Source organism: Chiloscyllium plagiosum, unplaced genomic scaffold (genome assembly GCF_037043375.1).
Source record: "Chiloscyllium plagiosum isolate Xiang-an unplaced genomic scaffold, Cpla_swu_hap1 HiC_scaffold_13, whole genome shotgun sequence".
In the NCBI taxonomy this organism is placed as follows: domain Eukaryota; kingdom Metazoa; phylum Chordata; class Chondrichthyes; order Orectolobiformes; family Hemiscylliidae; genus Chiloscyllium; species Chiloscyllium plagiosum.
Window position 1 is genome coordinate 71,072,212 of NW_028270151.1, and position 18,289 is coordinate 71,090,500.

The 18,289-nt window shown below is 38.0% G+C and overlaps 1 protein-coding gene across 2 annotated transcripts in view; it reads right to left on the reverse strand.

Moving 5' to 3' along the window:
* Positions 1–218: 218 nt before the first annotated feature.
* LOC122555793 (serine/threonine-protein phosphatase 2A regulatory subunit B'' subunit alpha) overlaps positions 219–18,289 on the reverse strand; it is a 183,455-nt gene continuing 165,384 nt past the window's right edge. The window contains exons 11-13 of one of the 2 annotated variants that reach the window (XM_087993750.1): positions 15,954–16,072; positions 15,006–15,112; positions 219–9,725 (exon numbers count right to left, since the gene is read on the reverse strand). In XM_087993750.1, the coding sequence (XP_087849876.1) occupies positions 9,704–9,725; positions 15,006–15,112; positions 15,954–16,072 (248 nt within the window). In that variant the 3' untranslated portion in view covers positions 219–9,703. Of the gene's footprint in view, positions 10,167–15,005; positions 15,113–15,953; positions 16,073–18,289 lie in introns of both variants that reach the window. The other variant, XM_043701935.2, reaches the window with a different exon arrangement.

Consider the following 18,289-nt stretch of genomic DNA (forward strand, 5'->3'; position numbering starts at 1 on the left):
TGATCTTGTCTGGAGGACCAGTGGGGTTAGTAATTACGCACAGTGCTTCAGGTTAGGGAGAGGAAATGGATTAAGATCCGTTATCACTGGCCAATGTTGTTTGTGTGAAAAGAGAATTTAGTTTAGATGTGATATTTCCTGTAATTGAATGGAAAACCTTGGGGAATGAAGTGGGAGAATTGAGAGAAAGGTTGCTAAATTAAGAAATAAAATTATAATCTCTTTAAAAGTCTTTATTTAATTTCAAAAGTCCAAAGCAAATTCAGCGTATGTAAAGCCATGCTATAACACAATCAGCATATTTCACACCACATGATTATTTTCAGCAATCAAAAAAGCACATCATAACAACAAACACAACTTTTATTCATTACATTTCTATAATGGTTTTTATCATTAACAATTACAATACTTTAAAAAATTGAGCAGTTTTTAAGTTGCTGTACAGTAGCTCACATTTTCATGGATGCCCCCAGTGAGTTTGCATAGAGCTAGAATTACTGTGAAAAATAAAATGGCAGTCTTTCAACTCAAATCTTCAATCATTTGGTACAGATTGTATCACATCTGGATAATGAGTGTGTTTTAACGATAAAAAAGACCTATTGCTATAAATAATCAACACTGGAAAAAGTGTTACTCAACTACGCTGAAGCTTTTCATATTTAATATATAAATTTGTCCAGTTTATCATCAAGAATAAATTGAACATTAATCTCAATTTCAAACTCTGAAGTTGCTTTCCTTTGCCTTTTTTTTATAAAAAGAAAACCCTAACAAGGGAAGGTAGTGTATAAATTTACATATATTCTAATGCTGAGGTTTCTATATCGGCAAATCACACAGAATAGACAAAACAAAATTCACACTTTTAGGATGACAACTTTTTACATTACTAACAGAGATAACCAAGTACTTCTACGCACATGTACACATTAATTATCTAAAACATCAAGGTTATAAATAAGGCACATTTTCAAAAGTACTTAGTGTTAACAGGAAAGAAATGGCATTTGCAGAAATATTGTACCATATTTGTGCATTTTGGAGTTTCACAGATCATACAACAGAAAAAAGAATACAGGTGTATTTTTTTTCAAATCAGTTTGAACCATATCTCTCAAACTGCAGTGTGTTTAAAGCACAGACTTGGCTGACTGTGGAACTATTTTCATTAGTAGACCCACCAACCCAGTCAACTTTCTCTGCTTTTCTATTTCTCGTTGTCACTGCTGCTTTCTTTAGAAACATTCTTTACAGTTGGAACATCCTACTTAACATCAGAGTTGAGAGGTACAGTCTGAACTGCAAGGCAGTGTGAACAAGAAATTAAACCAGGTGCAAAAGGGAGAAATTTGTGTTCAGTGCAAAGTGGTACCTTACTTTGTTTTTACAAACATAATTAATATGAATCTTAGTTAATGAATTTCACATCGGCTATGTGGCTTTCCTCCTATTTACAAAAAAATCCCAAAAGGTTCAAATATCCTGACTGTGGTCTGAAAGTTGCGGTTTGTTTCCTGAAAGTATAAAATAAATTGTCAAAAGATATAAACAAAGTTCCTCTTCCTCTTGGAATTTTAATTGCACAACAGAAGGAAAATAAGTATCTGTAATAAAATATCCCATCACAAATAAAAGAGCTCTTGGATAGAATCTTAACCCAGCTAACTGCAGTATGGCTTCAATGAACACAGTATGAGGCCCACATCACTACCAGTGCTAGCATAATCAGAACTCCCAAATGGGTTTACTTTAAAAACTATAATCCAAGCCACAACTCAAGAAAGCTGCCAGATCAAGGTGCTACATAATTGGTAATCAATAGGAAAAAAACTATTAGGAGTTATAAATATCTTTGTCCTGTTTTAGAGAGGTACTGTGATAGCTACTTCTGACCTCTTTGAAATAGAGAAGGTTAAAATTACACCCATGGTCAGTGGGTTCAGGAGGCATAATTTATCACAATGTTGAGTTCAAGAGACAAATCTTTAGGAGAAGCAGTTTTGCATAATAGATGTGCAACTGAGGACAGGGAAAAAGGGGCCTCTTAAAATACATTTGTAATGTCTTGTACAAGATCCCAGTCCAAAGGTGAAATATTTGTTCCACTTCCAAAAAGGACATTAGACTGAAGAACAATCAAGCTTTCAGGGTGCTGGTGCAGGCTCATACCCCGCGTGAACTGGTGGCCACTTCACCTGAATGGGACTAAGGAAGGGAAAAAAAGCTTTTTCATTGCAATTAACTATACATAGATATAGCCACAAACATTTATATTGTTAGTCATCAGCCCCTCTCATCACTTGCCTCATTCTCAGTCACAATGGAGAAAATTTGGAAAGATACTTTTAAATAAGGTGTTTCATATTTTGAGAATTTTTCACAACTAAGTTATGTTAAAATTTATTTTCACATTAATCAATCTGTTTGATTTGGGGTGTAATTGAAAGTTTTTACAATGCTTATAATTCCCTTAAAACAGGCAAATTTTAAATAAGTGACAAACTAGGATTAACTCCCATTTTGCAACTAAGCATGTAACTAAGATCACAGTGCAGGTAAATCTGTACGTCAACATTGGTGCCTCTACATTCTGGCCTGCTGACCAAAACAAATCATTCTTTTAGTGCAACATATTGCCCTATGTCTCTCATTTTCTAGCTTTGTGCAATTTAATACTGGTTCTGGTCACCTTTTAACAAAACATTCATTTCCAAGTCACTTCAAATAGTATTTTACTGCTAATATCTTGTCATGCATGAACGGCCATTTAATTACAGTGTACAAATTAGATTTACCTACTTGGGAAAAAAAAATCCTTTGCTTAGCATAGCAATTGTAAATGTATTGTAATTTTGTTACAGTTAATGGTAAATAGAGGAAGACATTTTTCATAGTTAGCAAAATGCAGTTGTTTTAACATTGACAAGTCATTAGTAAATCATAGTTTTATCTGAACAGTATATTTTGCACTATTGCTTCCAATCTTATACATATACTAAATAATGGCTATATTAATTGTTTTTCAAATCAATTTTAATTAGTTCTTTTAATAAAAAGATGGAAAATGGAAGACATTTTCAATTCTGGTATTAAAGCAATAGTTTCGTTTACGTTGTCCCAACAATATGCATTAACTTCCATGCAAAAGTAACATGAATTCTTTTAGTTCCCAGCTATTTTTATAACTAGGATGCTAATTTGAGAAGAGCATGTGCTGTACACACTAACCCATTAGAAGTTGCCCATCTTTATTTAAAAATCTGAGTCTTACAATAGTTTATTTTAAAGAGAAACATTTTGTCCTATTGGTCTGCCTTCAGTTTGAATCTGTGTCTCAGAGGTGATTGTATAGTATACTTCAGTCTAATAATTAATTACTTATATTTCAATAAACTTGTTGTGAATATGTCACAGTTATGTCTTCTATAATGTCATTGTCATCATCTATCAACTGTATGGCATGTACAGTTCACTGTCAGCTGCTTTCATTCAAAAAGAATTGCTAAGCTGAATAATGAAACATCCATGATATTCACAGTGCATATTTTAAATGCAGCAGACCCCTGGGTTGATTTTAAAGCTGTAATCCTGTAATAAAGCTACTGATAAAGGGTACAAAGTAGAGCATGTTCTGATTCCAACCAATTACTCTTGAGCTGATAACTGTGCCGTAATCATTCCTAGAAATTTATTATTCCATGACCAAAGTCAAATGCCCCGAAATCACCCAGTATAATTGCTTAATGCAGCTGTCCAAAACTCTACTTTTGGTTATTTTAGCAGACGCATTGACCTATTTATTTTAAAAGTGCTAAGATAACAGATTGAGGTATTTCATTCCAAGGCATTCATTTTTTGCTGGCTAGTGCTCCAGTTCAGACCTTGAAGGTCAAATTGGACCATGGTTTTAGGAGTTTTCAATTATAACTATGTTTCAAAAGTTGGAATTTCCTGACTTTTTTGAGGGAGGTAGAACTTGGAACACAACATTTGGTTTATTCTGTATGTGAGAGAATGGGAATCATAAATTTACATGCTGTGAATTAATCCCCGTGCAACTAAATAATAAAAAGCTGTTTTCCAATAAAAAAAAAAGTGGTCTTTCAGTCCATCAAACCATTCTTATCACAGACTATGCATGTTCTGAATTATCATGGATTTTACCCTTCCTAAACTAGATGGCAAGTTTATGTAAACACCTCCAAAAGCTAACAAGAGTCAATCTTGGATCCAGCATTTAACCCTGGGTTCAGATGCAAGGAACCAACATTTATTGGTACAAAATAGAGCTTCCAATATGATTTGCATGCAACTCCCAAATTCAAGGGGACAAGAATGAGGTACTAGTTGATGCCATTGAATCTATCAGAGTGTCAACAATTTTATGTTTTCCAAAGAATTTGATAAAAGATAATCCAATTCTCTGCTGTTGGGTTCAGCATATGTTTCTTGGTGAACCACTGTTCTCTAGATCCCTCTTCCCTTTCAGAAACAGGTTGTTCTGATAGAGGACTAAATTTGATTTGATGGGATCTGTTTCACAACTGAAATAATCAAGACCTCCTTCCTTAGTTACTGTAAGTGAACCTGCATTTTGCCAAACAACAGCTAATGAAAGAAAATGAACATCTTTTAATAAAAACAAACAGAACATTTTGGGGAATTTCAAAACAGTCCAAAGAACAGTGCATGAGATAAACACAGACAGCAATTTATATACCTCACTTTATATAATAATATCTGATCAAAATTGCTAAATTGAAATAATTCCTGGAAGCTGAGCTGAACTTTTGTGATCTTTAACTAAAACATAAGTGTGTCATAACCTATCTACAATCATCCATTATACTGCTTGCACCTTTTCTGAATTATAGTGATTACACACGATGTGTTTTTGTATGACCAGTAAGCAATGCACTGTATTTTAATCTTGGCATGAATCTTTACCAGTTAATTAGGCTGTCACATCATAGATTGAGTGAAAATTCCCAGGTCCTTTCCATCCATTGTCAATATTGTTAAGCCTTGGTAAATAAAGTGTTAAACTGGATCATGCATACAGATGTAAACCTACTGGATAAAACTACTCTCACAGCAACATACAGAAAATGGCTAAGATCTCAGAGAGAGAAAATGTATAGGTAACAAATGATGCATGTGTGCAGAACAAATATTTGCTTAATTGAGAAAGGGTTCCGACTACTTCTGCAGTTTCAGTTAAAATTTAAGCCAATGGATGGAGTGAATTTGCCTCAAAGGAATTTCACATGGAGATTTCCACTAAGTTGAAATACTGAATTAGCCTATGTGGAAAAGCCTGTCAGCTGTCACAGGAACTAAATCTGCTGAAGATCAAACATATTTTATCTGGCCGATGCAGCAATCACATCCACCTCTGTTTATATAGCAACTGAAGGGCCCCACACCACACAGCACTTCAGCGGACGTGTGTTTGGGCAGTGTATTGTCACAAAATGCCCTTTCCTTTGCACAACATGCACAGGTACAATGACAGAAACCTTAAAGATAGACTTTATAGGAAATGAAAATGACTATGTGAGGTAGTTACAAGATATAAAATCAGCCATGATATTATTGAAGGATAGGTCAGGTCAAAGGCCTAGTGGCCTACTCCTGCTCCTAATTTGCATTTTCATAAGACTTGATGTTTCGAAGTTATATTTTAGTACTTGACCAATGGATGCTGAGAGGGGTAATGCCCCACTTCAGAACTGGGTAACACATCAAATTCAATGGATGGCTACAAAGCCAAATAATAAACAAATTCTCATACTCCAAGATTATATTGACATCAAGACTGCAATCAGGCCATGAAAGAACAAAGTTCAGAGAAAAAAAAAACTCAACTGTGATTCCCATCAGCAACTACACCTGACTATGGCATAGTATTTCGGCAGTACATTTAAATGAAAAGTGCATAGTACCTTTGTTAATTCCAGAATGTTGCAGCAGTCATCTCAAAATACTAAATTTGTCCCCATTGTTTATAATATAATCTTGCTGGATTTTGTTTTGTAGTGACAAGAAGATTTTCAGCTTGCCTCCCAAACATAAAACTGCTGCTGCAAATTGGCAGTTCATTAGAGAAACAGCACAATGTTAATTTTCAACAAAATCTTAGAATACCTATTCCTATAAACTAAAGTTGGCATTAATGGTTTTGTGCTGTGTAATCCTCTGTATGTACAGAACTTCTTGTAGATAGAAAATGGCACGTCTAGGCAGCAACAATATGATATTCCAGCAAACTCAGAAATAATCTTGAATAGTATTTTGATTCAGGCAGAAGGAGGGTACAATGATATGGAGAAGTTACAGGCATGAGAACAGCCCTCGTATAGTTGAAAAATAAGGAATCCCTTTAGTATAGTGATAAGCTGTCGGGGACTGGATGTGTGCTTGTGTGAAAGAGAGAGGGAGGTGTGTCGTTCCAGACCTTTGGGGTGGCACGGTGGCTCAGTAGTTAGCACTGCTGCCTCACAGTGCCAGGGACCCAGATTTGATTCCGGCCTTGGGTGACTGTCTGTGTGGAGTTTGCACATTCTCCCCGTGTTTGCGTGGGTTTCCTCCGGGTTCTCCGGTTTCCTCCCACTGTCCAAGCATGTGCAGGTTAGGTGAATTGGCCATGATAAATTGTCCGTAGTGTTAGGTACATTAGTCAGGGGTGAATGTAGGGAATGGGTCTGGGTGGGTTGCTCTTTGGAGGGTCGCTGTGGACTTGTTGGACCGAAGGGCCTGTTTCCACACTGTTGGGAATCTAATCTAATCTAATCAAATCAGACAGAGAATGCGAGAGAGTCTGTGTGTGCGTGTGTTTTTGTGTGTGAGAGAGAGGGAGACAGAGTGTATGTAATAAAGATTCAATCACAAACAGGACATTAATGAGTTGGAACATAGGAAATGGAGTAGACTATTCAGCCTATTGAGCCATCCCTGCCATTCAATAAAATCGTGGCTGATTGAACACTTCAATGCATTTTACCCACCCCATCCCCATAGACCAGTTTGCCAATGGTAAATAGGAATCCTTCAAGCTCGACCTGAAAAATACTCAAAGATTGAGCTTCCACAGCTTCCTGTGGTACACGATTCCAAAAGGTCAGAACTCTCTGAGTAGCAAAAAAACTGCTAATCTCTGAACTAAGTGGTAACCGCTATTCTTAAATTATGCACCCTGGTTGTAGACTCCCCAGCCAGGGGACACATCAGACTTACATCTATTTGTCTAGTCCTTTAAGTATTTTATATGTTTCAATGTGATCACCTCTCCTTATTTAAAACTCTACAGAATACAGGCCTAGTTTGCCCAAGATCTCATCATAGGAAAATTCCATTATCCTGGAGACAAGTCTAGTGAATCTTCATTGCACTCCCTCTATGGCAACAATATCTTTCATTAGATCAGGAGCCTAAAACTGTACAAAGTACTTCAGGTCTCCTCAAGCTCCTTTATAGTTGAAGCAAGACTTCACTAATCCTGTACTCTCAGCTTCTTGCAATAAAAGTGAACAGACTATTAGCTGTCCTAATAGCTTGCTGCACTTGTAATGTTAGCCTTCAGTGATTTATTCTGAAGGACCTGCTTTATAATGCCAGCATTTTCTGTGCTTTTTGAATATGTATCAGTAATCAGGAATCCAGTGTAGATATTAATGGAAGATTGTTAGGATGATAGGGAGAACAGATAGCAAGCCCAAGTTAAGCATATTGTCAGCTAACTCAATTACAACTTTCTAATTAAAGGGCTGTCTTCAGTTCGCAGTATTTTTGATACATGATAGAAAAGAGGACACTTTCAACTAAAGTCATATCTAACAATATAATGCATAGCCTTTAATCAGTACCAAATCGTACTTTTGCCTTAGTCTATGAAAACCCTACTTGAAAATCAAAATGTTTTTCTCTATTCAGCATTGTCTTCTTTCTTTATTGTCAGTTGTTGAAACACTCATTATGGGTTGCAAATAAAATGGCCAGGGTGAGAGGAGAAAGATATTCTGTAAAGACTGGGAAATTCGAGCCTAAAAGGAATTTTAAGGGCTCCCAGTGAGATTTTCAGTGTTCAGAATGAATCGCCCTGCCTCCACAAGCATCATTTTAAAAATTAATTCAGAGAATGTGGGCATCACTAGATGGGCAATAAATGTTGGCCTATCTCTAACTGATTAGGGGCAGTTGTGGGTCTGAAGTTGGATTTAGGTCAGACTTCTTTCACTAAAGAGTATGAGATTTTCTAGACAATCAACAACAGTTTCATTATTATCATTAAACTCTTAATTCCAGATTTTAATTGGTTTCAAATTTCACCATCTGCAAGATTTGTACCCGGGTCCCCAGGACATTTATATGGGTCTCTAGATTAATCGTCTAGTGATAATACCCTTAGGCTATTGCCTAGTGAAGTTGATTAAATATCAGACTCAATGGCTCAATATTAGATGGAAATTTGAATACAACAGCAAGTGGGAAAGTGCCAAAGATCAGAAATAATGACCTCATGCATTAAACCAAGAACTGCTATATATTGTACATTTCTAAATAAACCTGCCATTTGTAGATATCAGAATAAAAATGAATTGAATTGGCTAAACAATTACTATGCCTTGCCTATAAACTCATATTGACCTTTTAATATTAGTACTTACATTCTCTTCATGATTAACTAGTTAATGTTTGTGACATTGAATTTGCTAAATTTATAAATTTCCTTCAACATTCAGAAACAGAAGGCACCTTGATATGTTTTCATGCTGAATTCAGTCTGGTTTTGTGACAGGGAGTTTTATGACTTGACAGTTTTAAGGACTTTGGTCTCTGAAGGGGTAAGATTCGCATTCAATAATCACACCTGTTTGTCACTTGAGTGAATATAGATTAGATTCTGAAAAGTTTTTAAGCCTGAGTAAAAACTGAAGTGGACCAGTAATGTGACAAAATATGAAAATGATATATTTTTCTTCTCTTGAACCTCCAGCATTGATTTGTGAATTTATAGCTAGCAAAAACGAATTCCTCAGTCAGTAAATATGATTTAAACTGCATCTAAACTGTGAAGCCAGGGTTGTTGAATTAAAGAAGGTATCCTCAAAGTAGCAGCGATTGGAGTGCATCAAAAGTGCAGACTGCAGTCAGGCAAATACAGGTACTTGAATGGAACTGCACATGGAAGTAGGAAGAGGTGCCTACAAGAGCCCAAGGTGCAAGTTCAAAAAGGTTTCCTTGGGAAGTTTGTGAATTGAACTCACTGAGCAAGGTACTGAGTCGCTCTTATAAGGAAAAAAACCTTTCTCTTTTCCAATTTGTAGAAACTTCCACAAATGCGGAAATATAGAACATGTAAAGAAAATGTAAATTTGGCTACCTCCTTTGGGCCAGCCAACTGGCTGGTCTGATACTGTGCATTTCATTACATATTTTCCATGCAATGCAGCATGTGCTGATTGGATGTTTTACTATGTTCAAGAGCCATATGAATACAAATGTCTTGGTGTTGCCTCCTGCAAACAATTAACATATCATTTTATCCAGCTGGGCCTTTACGTTAGGTTTTTCAGCCCATTTGGCTGGTACTGTCTTCAGATAATGAAACCACTTAAAAAAAAATCACAGTGTGAGATTTCAAATACGAAGAAATGAACTTTACCAAGCCTTGATAAGGCACTGAATAATGGATGATTCATACTGGAAAGATGATGACTCTGAAATGTGAACAAGAAAATAAAATGGGAGGAATTAGAAAAATAAGCAATAACTAAATTTGGACAAATGTAGCAATGGACATCTTGTAGAAATCCATATATATAACACTGCATTTTAAGACATATTGCACAAACAGACAGTATTTTTTTGATTTTGGATAAATTTCATTGCACACAGTAAGCATGTACTTCTTTTGTTCTGATATAAAATCTAGCATAATCTCTTCAACAAAAACAACAATATAAACAATTTATTTTCTCTACATGTCTGACCAAGCAATGGTCAGTTCTTAAAGTTGGTGTCTACTGGTCACTCTGACTGTCCAGCAGCTGAGCTAGCTTTGAATTTATGTCGGAAGGTCAGAAATGACAAGTTTGTCCATCTTGTTGCTGAGCTCTGGGGTAGATAGTTCATCTGATTCGTAGTCTTCCTCAAATGAGCTGCAAAGAAGAAGCAAAAGAAAGATTGTTCCTAAATCCAACCAGATCCTAATTGCTGTTTAAGGGCTACAGTTGTTTTGTCAGTCACCACCGAATAAGTCAGTCAATTTTAATCCTACCCATTTGGCAGAAACTGAGCATCAAAATTGATGCAGCAACTTCAACTCCCCAGTACCAACGCTTTCGCACAGGTTGCAAGTTTACCCTGATCCTTTTACTTAACCAGTAGTGAATCTTTCAACCCAAAAGAGCCGTGGATGTTTAATTGTTGTGGAAATTAAAGACAGAGATTGGATTTTTGGGGACTGAGGAATTAACGGATATGGATTAGTGCCTGAAGGTGGAGTGGAGGTAGATGACCAGCCATGCTAGTATGGAAAAGCAAAGCAGACTCTCAAAGGACCAAAAACAGCCTGTTCTTGTTCTTCATTAGTGGGTTTTATGCTGTAAGGTAGTAGGGTCCTCTTCCAAAAATGAATATCAAGCTTGATCATGTTAAATTTTAACACAAGGTCTGTTTCAGGAAGCCACTATGGCTATGCTGCCAAGCCACCATGAAGCAAGAAGATCCAGAGATGCCAGGCACTCTGACAGGCAAAGCACCATAATTTTTGCATTCTCTTTTGGGCCAGGAGGAGTGTGATAACTCCACTGAGATCCACGTGGAAGCCCTGGGCCTCCTCAGCCTTAGAAACTATTCCACTATATTCTCCCAACTTCTCGTCTAATTGCTTCCCTGGCTCCCTCCCAGGACCTGTTCCTTTGGACTGCTGGCAATGTTATCTAAGTGTGTAAGATCCTGCTCCCACTTTCCTGTTTGCAAGCTGTTCCCACTGGGAATCAGATGGGAGATTGATGCGCGCACGTGTAAATCAGGCTCAGGATGTAAAATCTCCAAAGTGTGCTGGAGGTATGATGTCAGCAGAATCCCCCGGGAGTTAAAATCAGAGGTAGAATTGTCTCGGAAAAGAAAAATTCCCTTCTTTCAAATTTTTGATGTGAATTATTCCATATGGGCATTGACCATTACCTAACACATTACCTAAGTATATTCAACATGTTCAGGCATTTCTTGCCCTTGGCTGACACTAGGAATTCCTATAACCTATTCATATTTATTTAGATCATCTTTATCCACAAAACTTGTATTCCTAACTCCCCACACAGGTCTGCAAGACATCTGAACCATAGGGTCTTGGTTGCTTTGTCTGCGTGCTGAGTTTCAAAAAACAGTTGGCGCTGAATGTAGGGGGCTGTTTCCAGCTATTTCCTGGCAGGGAGTTCTAGATGATGATTTTCAGATCCCAACATGCATTTCCCAGTCTCTGCTAGGATTTTGCTGTCTTCAGACAATTTCAAAAAGCAGGAGCTCTGAAGAAGAGATACCTGTGGCCTATGAAGTTAGGAAAGACTGCCAGATCTTCCAGCAATGGTGATTGGGCATTTGGCACAGGCCATAGTGTTTTTTGGTGTTTAGTCCTTGGCCTCCCATAATGGAAGAATGTTCACTAAATGCTGTTGGGGGTGTGGTTCAGGGGGACACTCTGGGCTTGGGGGGGCAGAGAGTGGGCAGGGTGGAACTGGAAGAAGAGATGATTCTCAAAGCTGTCTCTCTGCTTAGATCCAGTCCTTTGATTTCCCCTCCCAAATTTAGAACTTGCCCACACTGGTTCACTAGTCAGCAAGGGCAATCGCTTCCCACCCAGCCTAGAACCGAAATAATTACAACTCAGGCAGGACCTTAAGTGGAAATTAATTGATAACCGAAGGACCTCAATTGGCACCAGGGCAGAAAGATGGGAGCCAGAACTGAATTTGAGCAAAGGTGGGAAGTTAAAAGGTTCTGGTCCACCACCATCTCGCCCGATTAAAACACCTTTCTGCTTCTCAGTTAAGAAAATTCTGTTCCTAATATCCTTTAAGTTGTTGAGAAATAAACTTCAATTGTGCAGTGGGGCATATTTATCATCTTACCCTCCAAAGGTAGGCTATATTGGCGGGATGAATGGCCTTCCTCTTTGCTGTAAATTTCAATGACACACTTACTTCAGTTGGAGGTGCCTATTCAAGATTGCTTCTCTCCACTGTATAGTTTCACCCCCTCTCCTATTAAACCAATGCTTTCCAAACTGGCATTTCACAAATTTTTCACATTTTGTGAGATTTACAAAATTTCATTTAAGGTTTAAAGATTGGACCCATTAGAGGACTAACTGAAAGAGGGTCCATAAAAGATTTACAAGGATGGTGCCAGGGTTGAAGGATTTGAGCTACAGGGAGAGTCTGAATAAGCCAGGGCTGTCTTCCCTGGAGGATCGGAGGCTGAGGGGTGACCTTACAGAAGTTTATAAAATCATGATGGGCATAGATAGGGTAAATAGACAAGGTCTTTTCCCTGGGCTGGGGGAGTCCAGAACTAGAGGGTATAGGTTTAGGGTGAGAGGGGAAAAATATAAAAGGGACCTAAGGGACAACATTTTCACGTAGAGAGTGGTACATGTATGGAATGAGCTGCCAGAGGAAGTGGTGGACACTGGTACAATTACAACATTGAAAAGGCATCTGGATGGGTATATGATTAGGAAGGGTTTTGACAGATACGGGCCAAGTGCTGGCAAATGGGATTAGGTTAGGATATCTGATCAGCATGGACGAGTTGGACCAAAGGGTCTGTTGCCATGCTGTACATCACTGTGACTCTGCGAGATTATGACCCACAGTAAGAGTTATACTGTCTGGGCAAAAAATAATGGCCGCAAGTGAGAAGAATTCAATGCTTTTTTTGTCCTGAGTAAAATAGAGTAAGATGTAACTTTAGCAATGTCACTGTTTAATCAACAGGTGGCAGCACGCCGTGACAATCTATTCACTAGTCACTCGCCTTATCACATCCTGATTATTCACACATATAATGCATTGCATATGCAGCGCAGAAATGTGCTCATTTCTGATATTCTTATCTGCAAACTGATAATCAGCTTCTGAAAATCGTGACTCAAATTTTTATGCTTTAAATTGACTTCCTTAGAGCTGTCAAATATAAGCGCTGCAAGTGGCTATAATGTTTAAATTAATAGTAGGTGGTGCCACTTTTGGTTGAAACACTAATACGCACAGGGCTAAGTTTGAGTAAAACAACCTTGTAGTTTGATTCTACTTCATCTCTGATAATACTACTGAGTGGGGATATAGTAAAGGCATGGACAGGTTAATCACCACAAAGGAGCTACCTTAAGCACCACAATGTTTACAAATGGTCCATACATAAGCCATTAGATTGGTTCTGATAGCACCACTTTGCTTAACAGACACTCTATCAGCCTCTTCTGTCTGCTTGCACATGTAATAATTCACAACCCCTGAGCCCAAGGTCTGAGTTGTTCTAAGCAAGGGCTGCATTTTTCATCCAGGAGAGCGTTGCTGCAACAGTCCTCTCCAGCTTTCCACCGGAAGCACTGGTCAGTTGGACTATTTGTCAAGGAGCTCAACAACCACTGGTGACATTAACTTCTACTTTGCTCTTACAATTCTTTCCAATTGAGCTAATTTCTAGCTAATTTTCTCCTCATTTGTGCTGTGCATTCTGTGTTTAATCCCTCAGAGAAGTGTCAGCAGAGTATGTGACCATGGCTAATCCTCTTTTCACTTGAGTTCCATGCAAGCAACAGTCTTTCCACAAGACTCACTAAATGCTAATACTTGCTGTTCTTTCCCAAATAATGGTACTGAAGCCAACATTGGTGACATTAATGAGCAAAGGAAGAGTAATCCTGAGACCTTCTTGATTTATCAATCTCAGTTATACATGAGGCAGCTCACAAAGTGTCAAATGTACATCTTTTTAACAGATTAGTGTTAGGGCTGCTGTAGATTTTGCAGACAGTAACACACAGATCACATTGCCTATTCCACCTTGAATAATTGTGTTTGAATTAATTCCCTGGCCAATTTAAAAAAAATCACTTACAGAGCACTGAAGTGGAGAAATTCTTTTCTCAATTATTTAGGTAATACACTTTATCTCAAAGATGATGAATTCTCCACATAAACAGATATTGTATGAATTCTTACTGATGGCCATGCCAAATTAGAGGGGAGAATTCACTTAAACAAAATTAAAATGGCACAGTGGTCAGCACTGCTGCCTCACAGCGCCAGAGACCCGGGTTCAATTCCTGCCTCAGGCGACTGACTGTGTGGAGTTTGCACGTTCTCCCCGTGTCTGTGTGGGTTTCCTCCGGGTGCTCCGGTTTCCTCCCACAGTCCAAAGATGTGCAGGGTCAGGTGAATTGGCCATACTAAAAAATTGCTCGTAGTATTAGGTAAGGGGTAAATGTAGGGGTGTGGGTGGGTTTCGCTTCGGCGGGTCGGTGTGGACTTGTTGGACCGAAGGGCCTGTTTCCACACTGTAATCTAATCTAATCTAAAATGATATGACATCACTTTCGTCTTAATTGACATAAACAAAGGCTTTGAAGGTTGTCAGAGGTTCTACATCTCCCTTGCATTGGAATGTACCTGTGGAAGCAATGTGAATGGGTCTGCACCATTTCCAAGGGATGTCCATTGTTCTTCCGCCAGAGTTATGGGAAGAGACAAGCAAAATTCATACAGAATACCTAGTGCCTTATCAGATTTCCTTTCAATGAACTTCCTTGCAAGGGACCAATGTCCTTGGTATTTGATGCCACCAAGGTTCTGTGATTCAGTCGATGTTGTCAGGAAATGTAACCAGTCTAAGACATGAAGACTAGTGCACTGTGCTTATTGTTGAATTGTTATCAACTACCTTCATCATGTGGAAAATAGAATGATTAATTCCACTTTGAAGCCACTTACCCTTCCTGTAACTGTTCATTGGCTGATTCCTCAGCAACCAAAATCTCATATTCTTCGGCTGCATACTTGTCCCAGTCGGAAGGTTCCGGGCCATCACTCTCAATATCCTCCAAGACACAAAAGGCAACCTTCAGTAAAAATGTACTGACTTCACTCATTAATTTTTTTTAAAAAGTTATACTTCAAAACGGATTCCTTATCAAAATACACAAAGCTCAAAATTTTCACAATTCAAGTAGACCTCAAATTACTGAAGTGTTGATTCTGCAAAAATTTCAACTAACTTTTACTTGAAAACATTCAGTCATGGAAAAGAATCATGCACACTTTCATCAAGGTAGCAGTATAATGCGTAGCAGAAGTTGGGCATTATTACATAGGTCACCTGTGATACACCTTGCCCTAATGTCAGTGGGTTCAATATTGGACATGGTTTTTCTGGGGACCCACTACAGTAATGTCCACTTTTCTTATCATGCAGAACAAATATAAAACTATGTGAATGAAAGGGAGTTCTGAATGTGTAATATTCATGTCCTTATTTATCCTTTCTTTGTGGTCAACAAAAGTATTGATTGGCTCTTTTATAAAAACTTGCCTCAACAGAAAGGAATCTGATTTAGTTGCATAAAATCATTAACCAAATTGCTAAACAAGTTTAACAAAGCAAAATATGTTCCATTTGTATTCTCTATTTCTACCCTTGTGGCAGAGTATAACTCTAAGAGTTGAAACATCTCTCTAGATGCATTCCTTATAATATTCTATTATAAGATATTTGACTTTGCAAAAAAAAACTCGCACATTTCAACACATCAGATAGCACATTCAGATCAAATGAAGCTTTGGAACTTGGATTGATTAACTCTGCCTTAAACCTAAAGTATGTGCCTCTGATCCTGTGTTATTAATCTGCTATCCACTTTTAATCTGCTCCATTTATAATACCTTCTGTACAGCAAATGGATCCCTCTGTTCATGGTCCAGGTACTTCTCCAAGTTGAAACAAGTGTCATAAAAAATATGAGCCATTCTGCATCTCTTTAGATCCCGCATGGTTATTTTACCTGGAATGAAGAACAACAATAAAAAATAAGTGATGAAGACAAGAACTAAAATCTCAAATATCACGAAATTGGTAACATATTCGCTGCCACTGCCTTTGTGCTGCCTTTTTACACTTGCTATTCGGAAATTTGCCAAAAAACTGAGTTGGCTGAACATATGAATTTCGTGTGTCTGTATTCAGGTGAGACAGTGAGAGAACTGAGCAGGAGAATGTCCTTTTTCATGTATGAACCCTAACAGAAAATGTCTATAGATTAATGAACTAAGACGTCTACCTCAGCAAAGCCCGATTTGGCCTCATCCACAGACTCACCTCTGCTGTAGCTGGCCTTTGGAAAGTAGGAACATTGCTTCAATCACTTCAATTTTTCTGCTTCCCCCATTTTTAAGCTACCTCTTGTAGCATTCCACATCTTAAAAGATTGAACGTCAACATTAAACTTGTTCCTCTTGCTTTTATTTGGTGACCAATTTCAACAAAATGGAAGGTGAATGCTACTCTCTGGCACTTCCTCCTGCTCCAGGCAATGTGAATGTTTCTAAGACTACCACTGACCTAACCTATTCTAGAGGTTTTCCCTCCACAACCTACTAAATCATGTCACCCAGATCCATACAACATACTGTTATCTCCTTCACAAGAATCAAAAGTAAGACTTGTCTAGCAAATCTATTGTTTTAGCAGTTTCCTGTTCTCTGAAAACTTCATTAACATTACTTCCATTTTCCACCTTGCCTCACCTTCACACAGTTGTCTTCTCTTCCTCAACCTCTCTGCTTTAATCAATGGAACAACATCCTCAGTAAGAAAGCCCAAATACTCCCACAGCTACCTTAACTATATTTTCTCATATTTCACTTCTGTTCCATTTAGCGAGTTTCGCCCATTCTGTTGTAACTATATGTACAATTCCATCCAAGACAGGCATTTCTGATATGTCTTTGTTTGCCTCATTGGGGATTCCTCCACTGCTGTCTTACCACAGTAAGTTGACAGGTCTCTTAACATCGCGATTATATACAGATTATCCAATGTTCTCCCTCCCAAAGCCAGAATAAGGTTTCCTCTTTCCTGACGTTCCATGCCAGCAGCCTACATATTCAATAGGCCATCATTGCTTTGTTCAACTGAGCACATTGTCCCTTTTCCTCTTCTTTAAGCATTCTAAATGGACTATTTCCCCATGAAACCCTAAACTACTCCTGAATCCCTGCCCATCCCAACTGTATTTCTCCATGCAAACACAAGAGATGCAAAACTTGCACTCATACCTCATTCCCTTCTCACCATCCAGGGTCCCAAACATTCCTTCCAGGTGGAATCACAATATGTTTGCACTTTCCTAATAATGTACTAGTTGCTCAGGAATTAAGATTGGGTGGCTACTTCTTTTCAGTCAGACCCCAAACTTCTATCTATCTGTCATATTTAGTCTCTGCACCAGTCCTGTAATGATCTTTCTGTCCTCTGCACTTTCCACTGTTTCAAAAAAAAATGCTTAACATAAACTTAAAAGAGTAGAACCTCACCTTTCAAATAGGCACTTCACAGCCTCTGGGCTCAATATTCAATTCAACAATTTCAGGTCACAATCATAACTCCATTTGTTTGGCCAGTGCTTGTTAATAATTTTGTTATGATTGGAACTTTGGTAATTGGTAACAAGAATATTTTGCTGTCTGTGCTAAAGACAAACTCCTCCTTATTTTCATAATATCTGTTGGTACCATGGTGTAATGGTTATGTTAATGGAAACACCACCACCCGCAAGTTCCCCTCCAAGCCACCCAACACCCAGACTTGGAAATATATCACTGTCCCTTCATTGTTGCTTGGTCAAAATCGATCTGCACCAAATATCAGCAATTCAAGAAGGCAGCTCACCATAACCTTCCTAATGGCAAATGGAAATAGGAATAAATGCTGGTCAGCCAACGATGCCCATTTCTTGTGAATGAATAAAAATATGGAACAGTAATCCCATTGATAGTAAGTTTAAATACTAAATTAATTAGCAAACTTTTATTGAATAAATCTTTTTTTTTCAAAGAATTGACTACAAAAGCTGTTGGATTATTGTTGGAATTCAATTGGTTAACAAATATCTTTTGAGGGAAAGGGAATCATGATCTGATCTCGTGTATTACACAACCAGAATTACAGAATTGTTGTGGTGCAGACAGAGTCCATTTGGCCCATTATGTATGTATTGGCT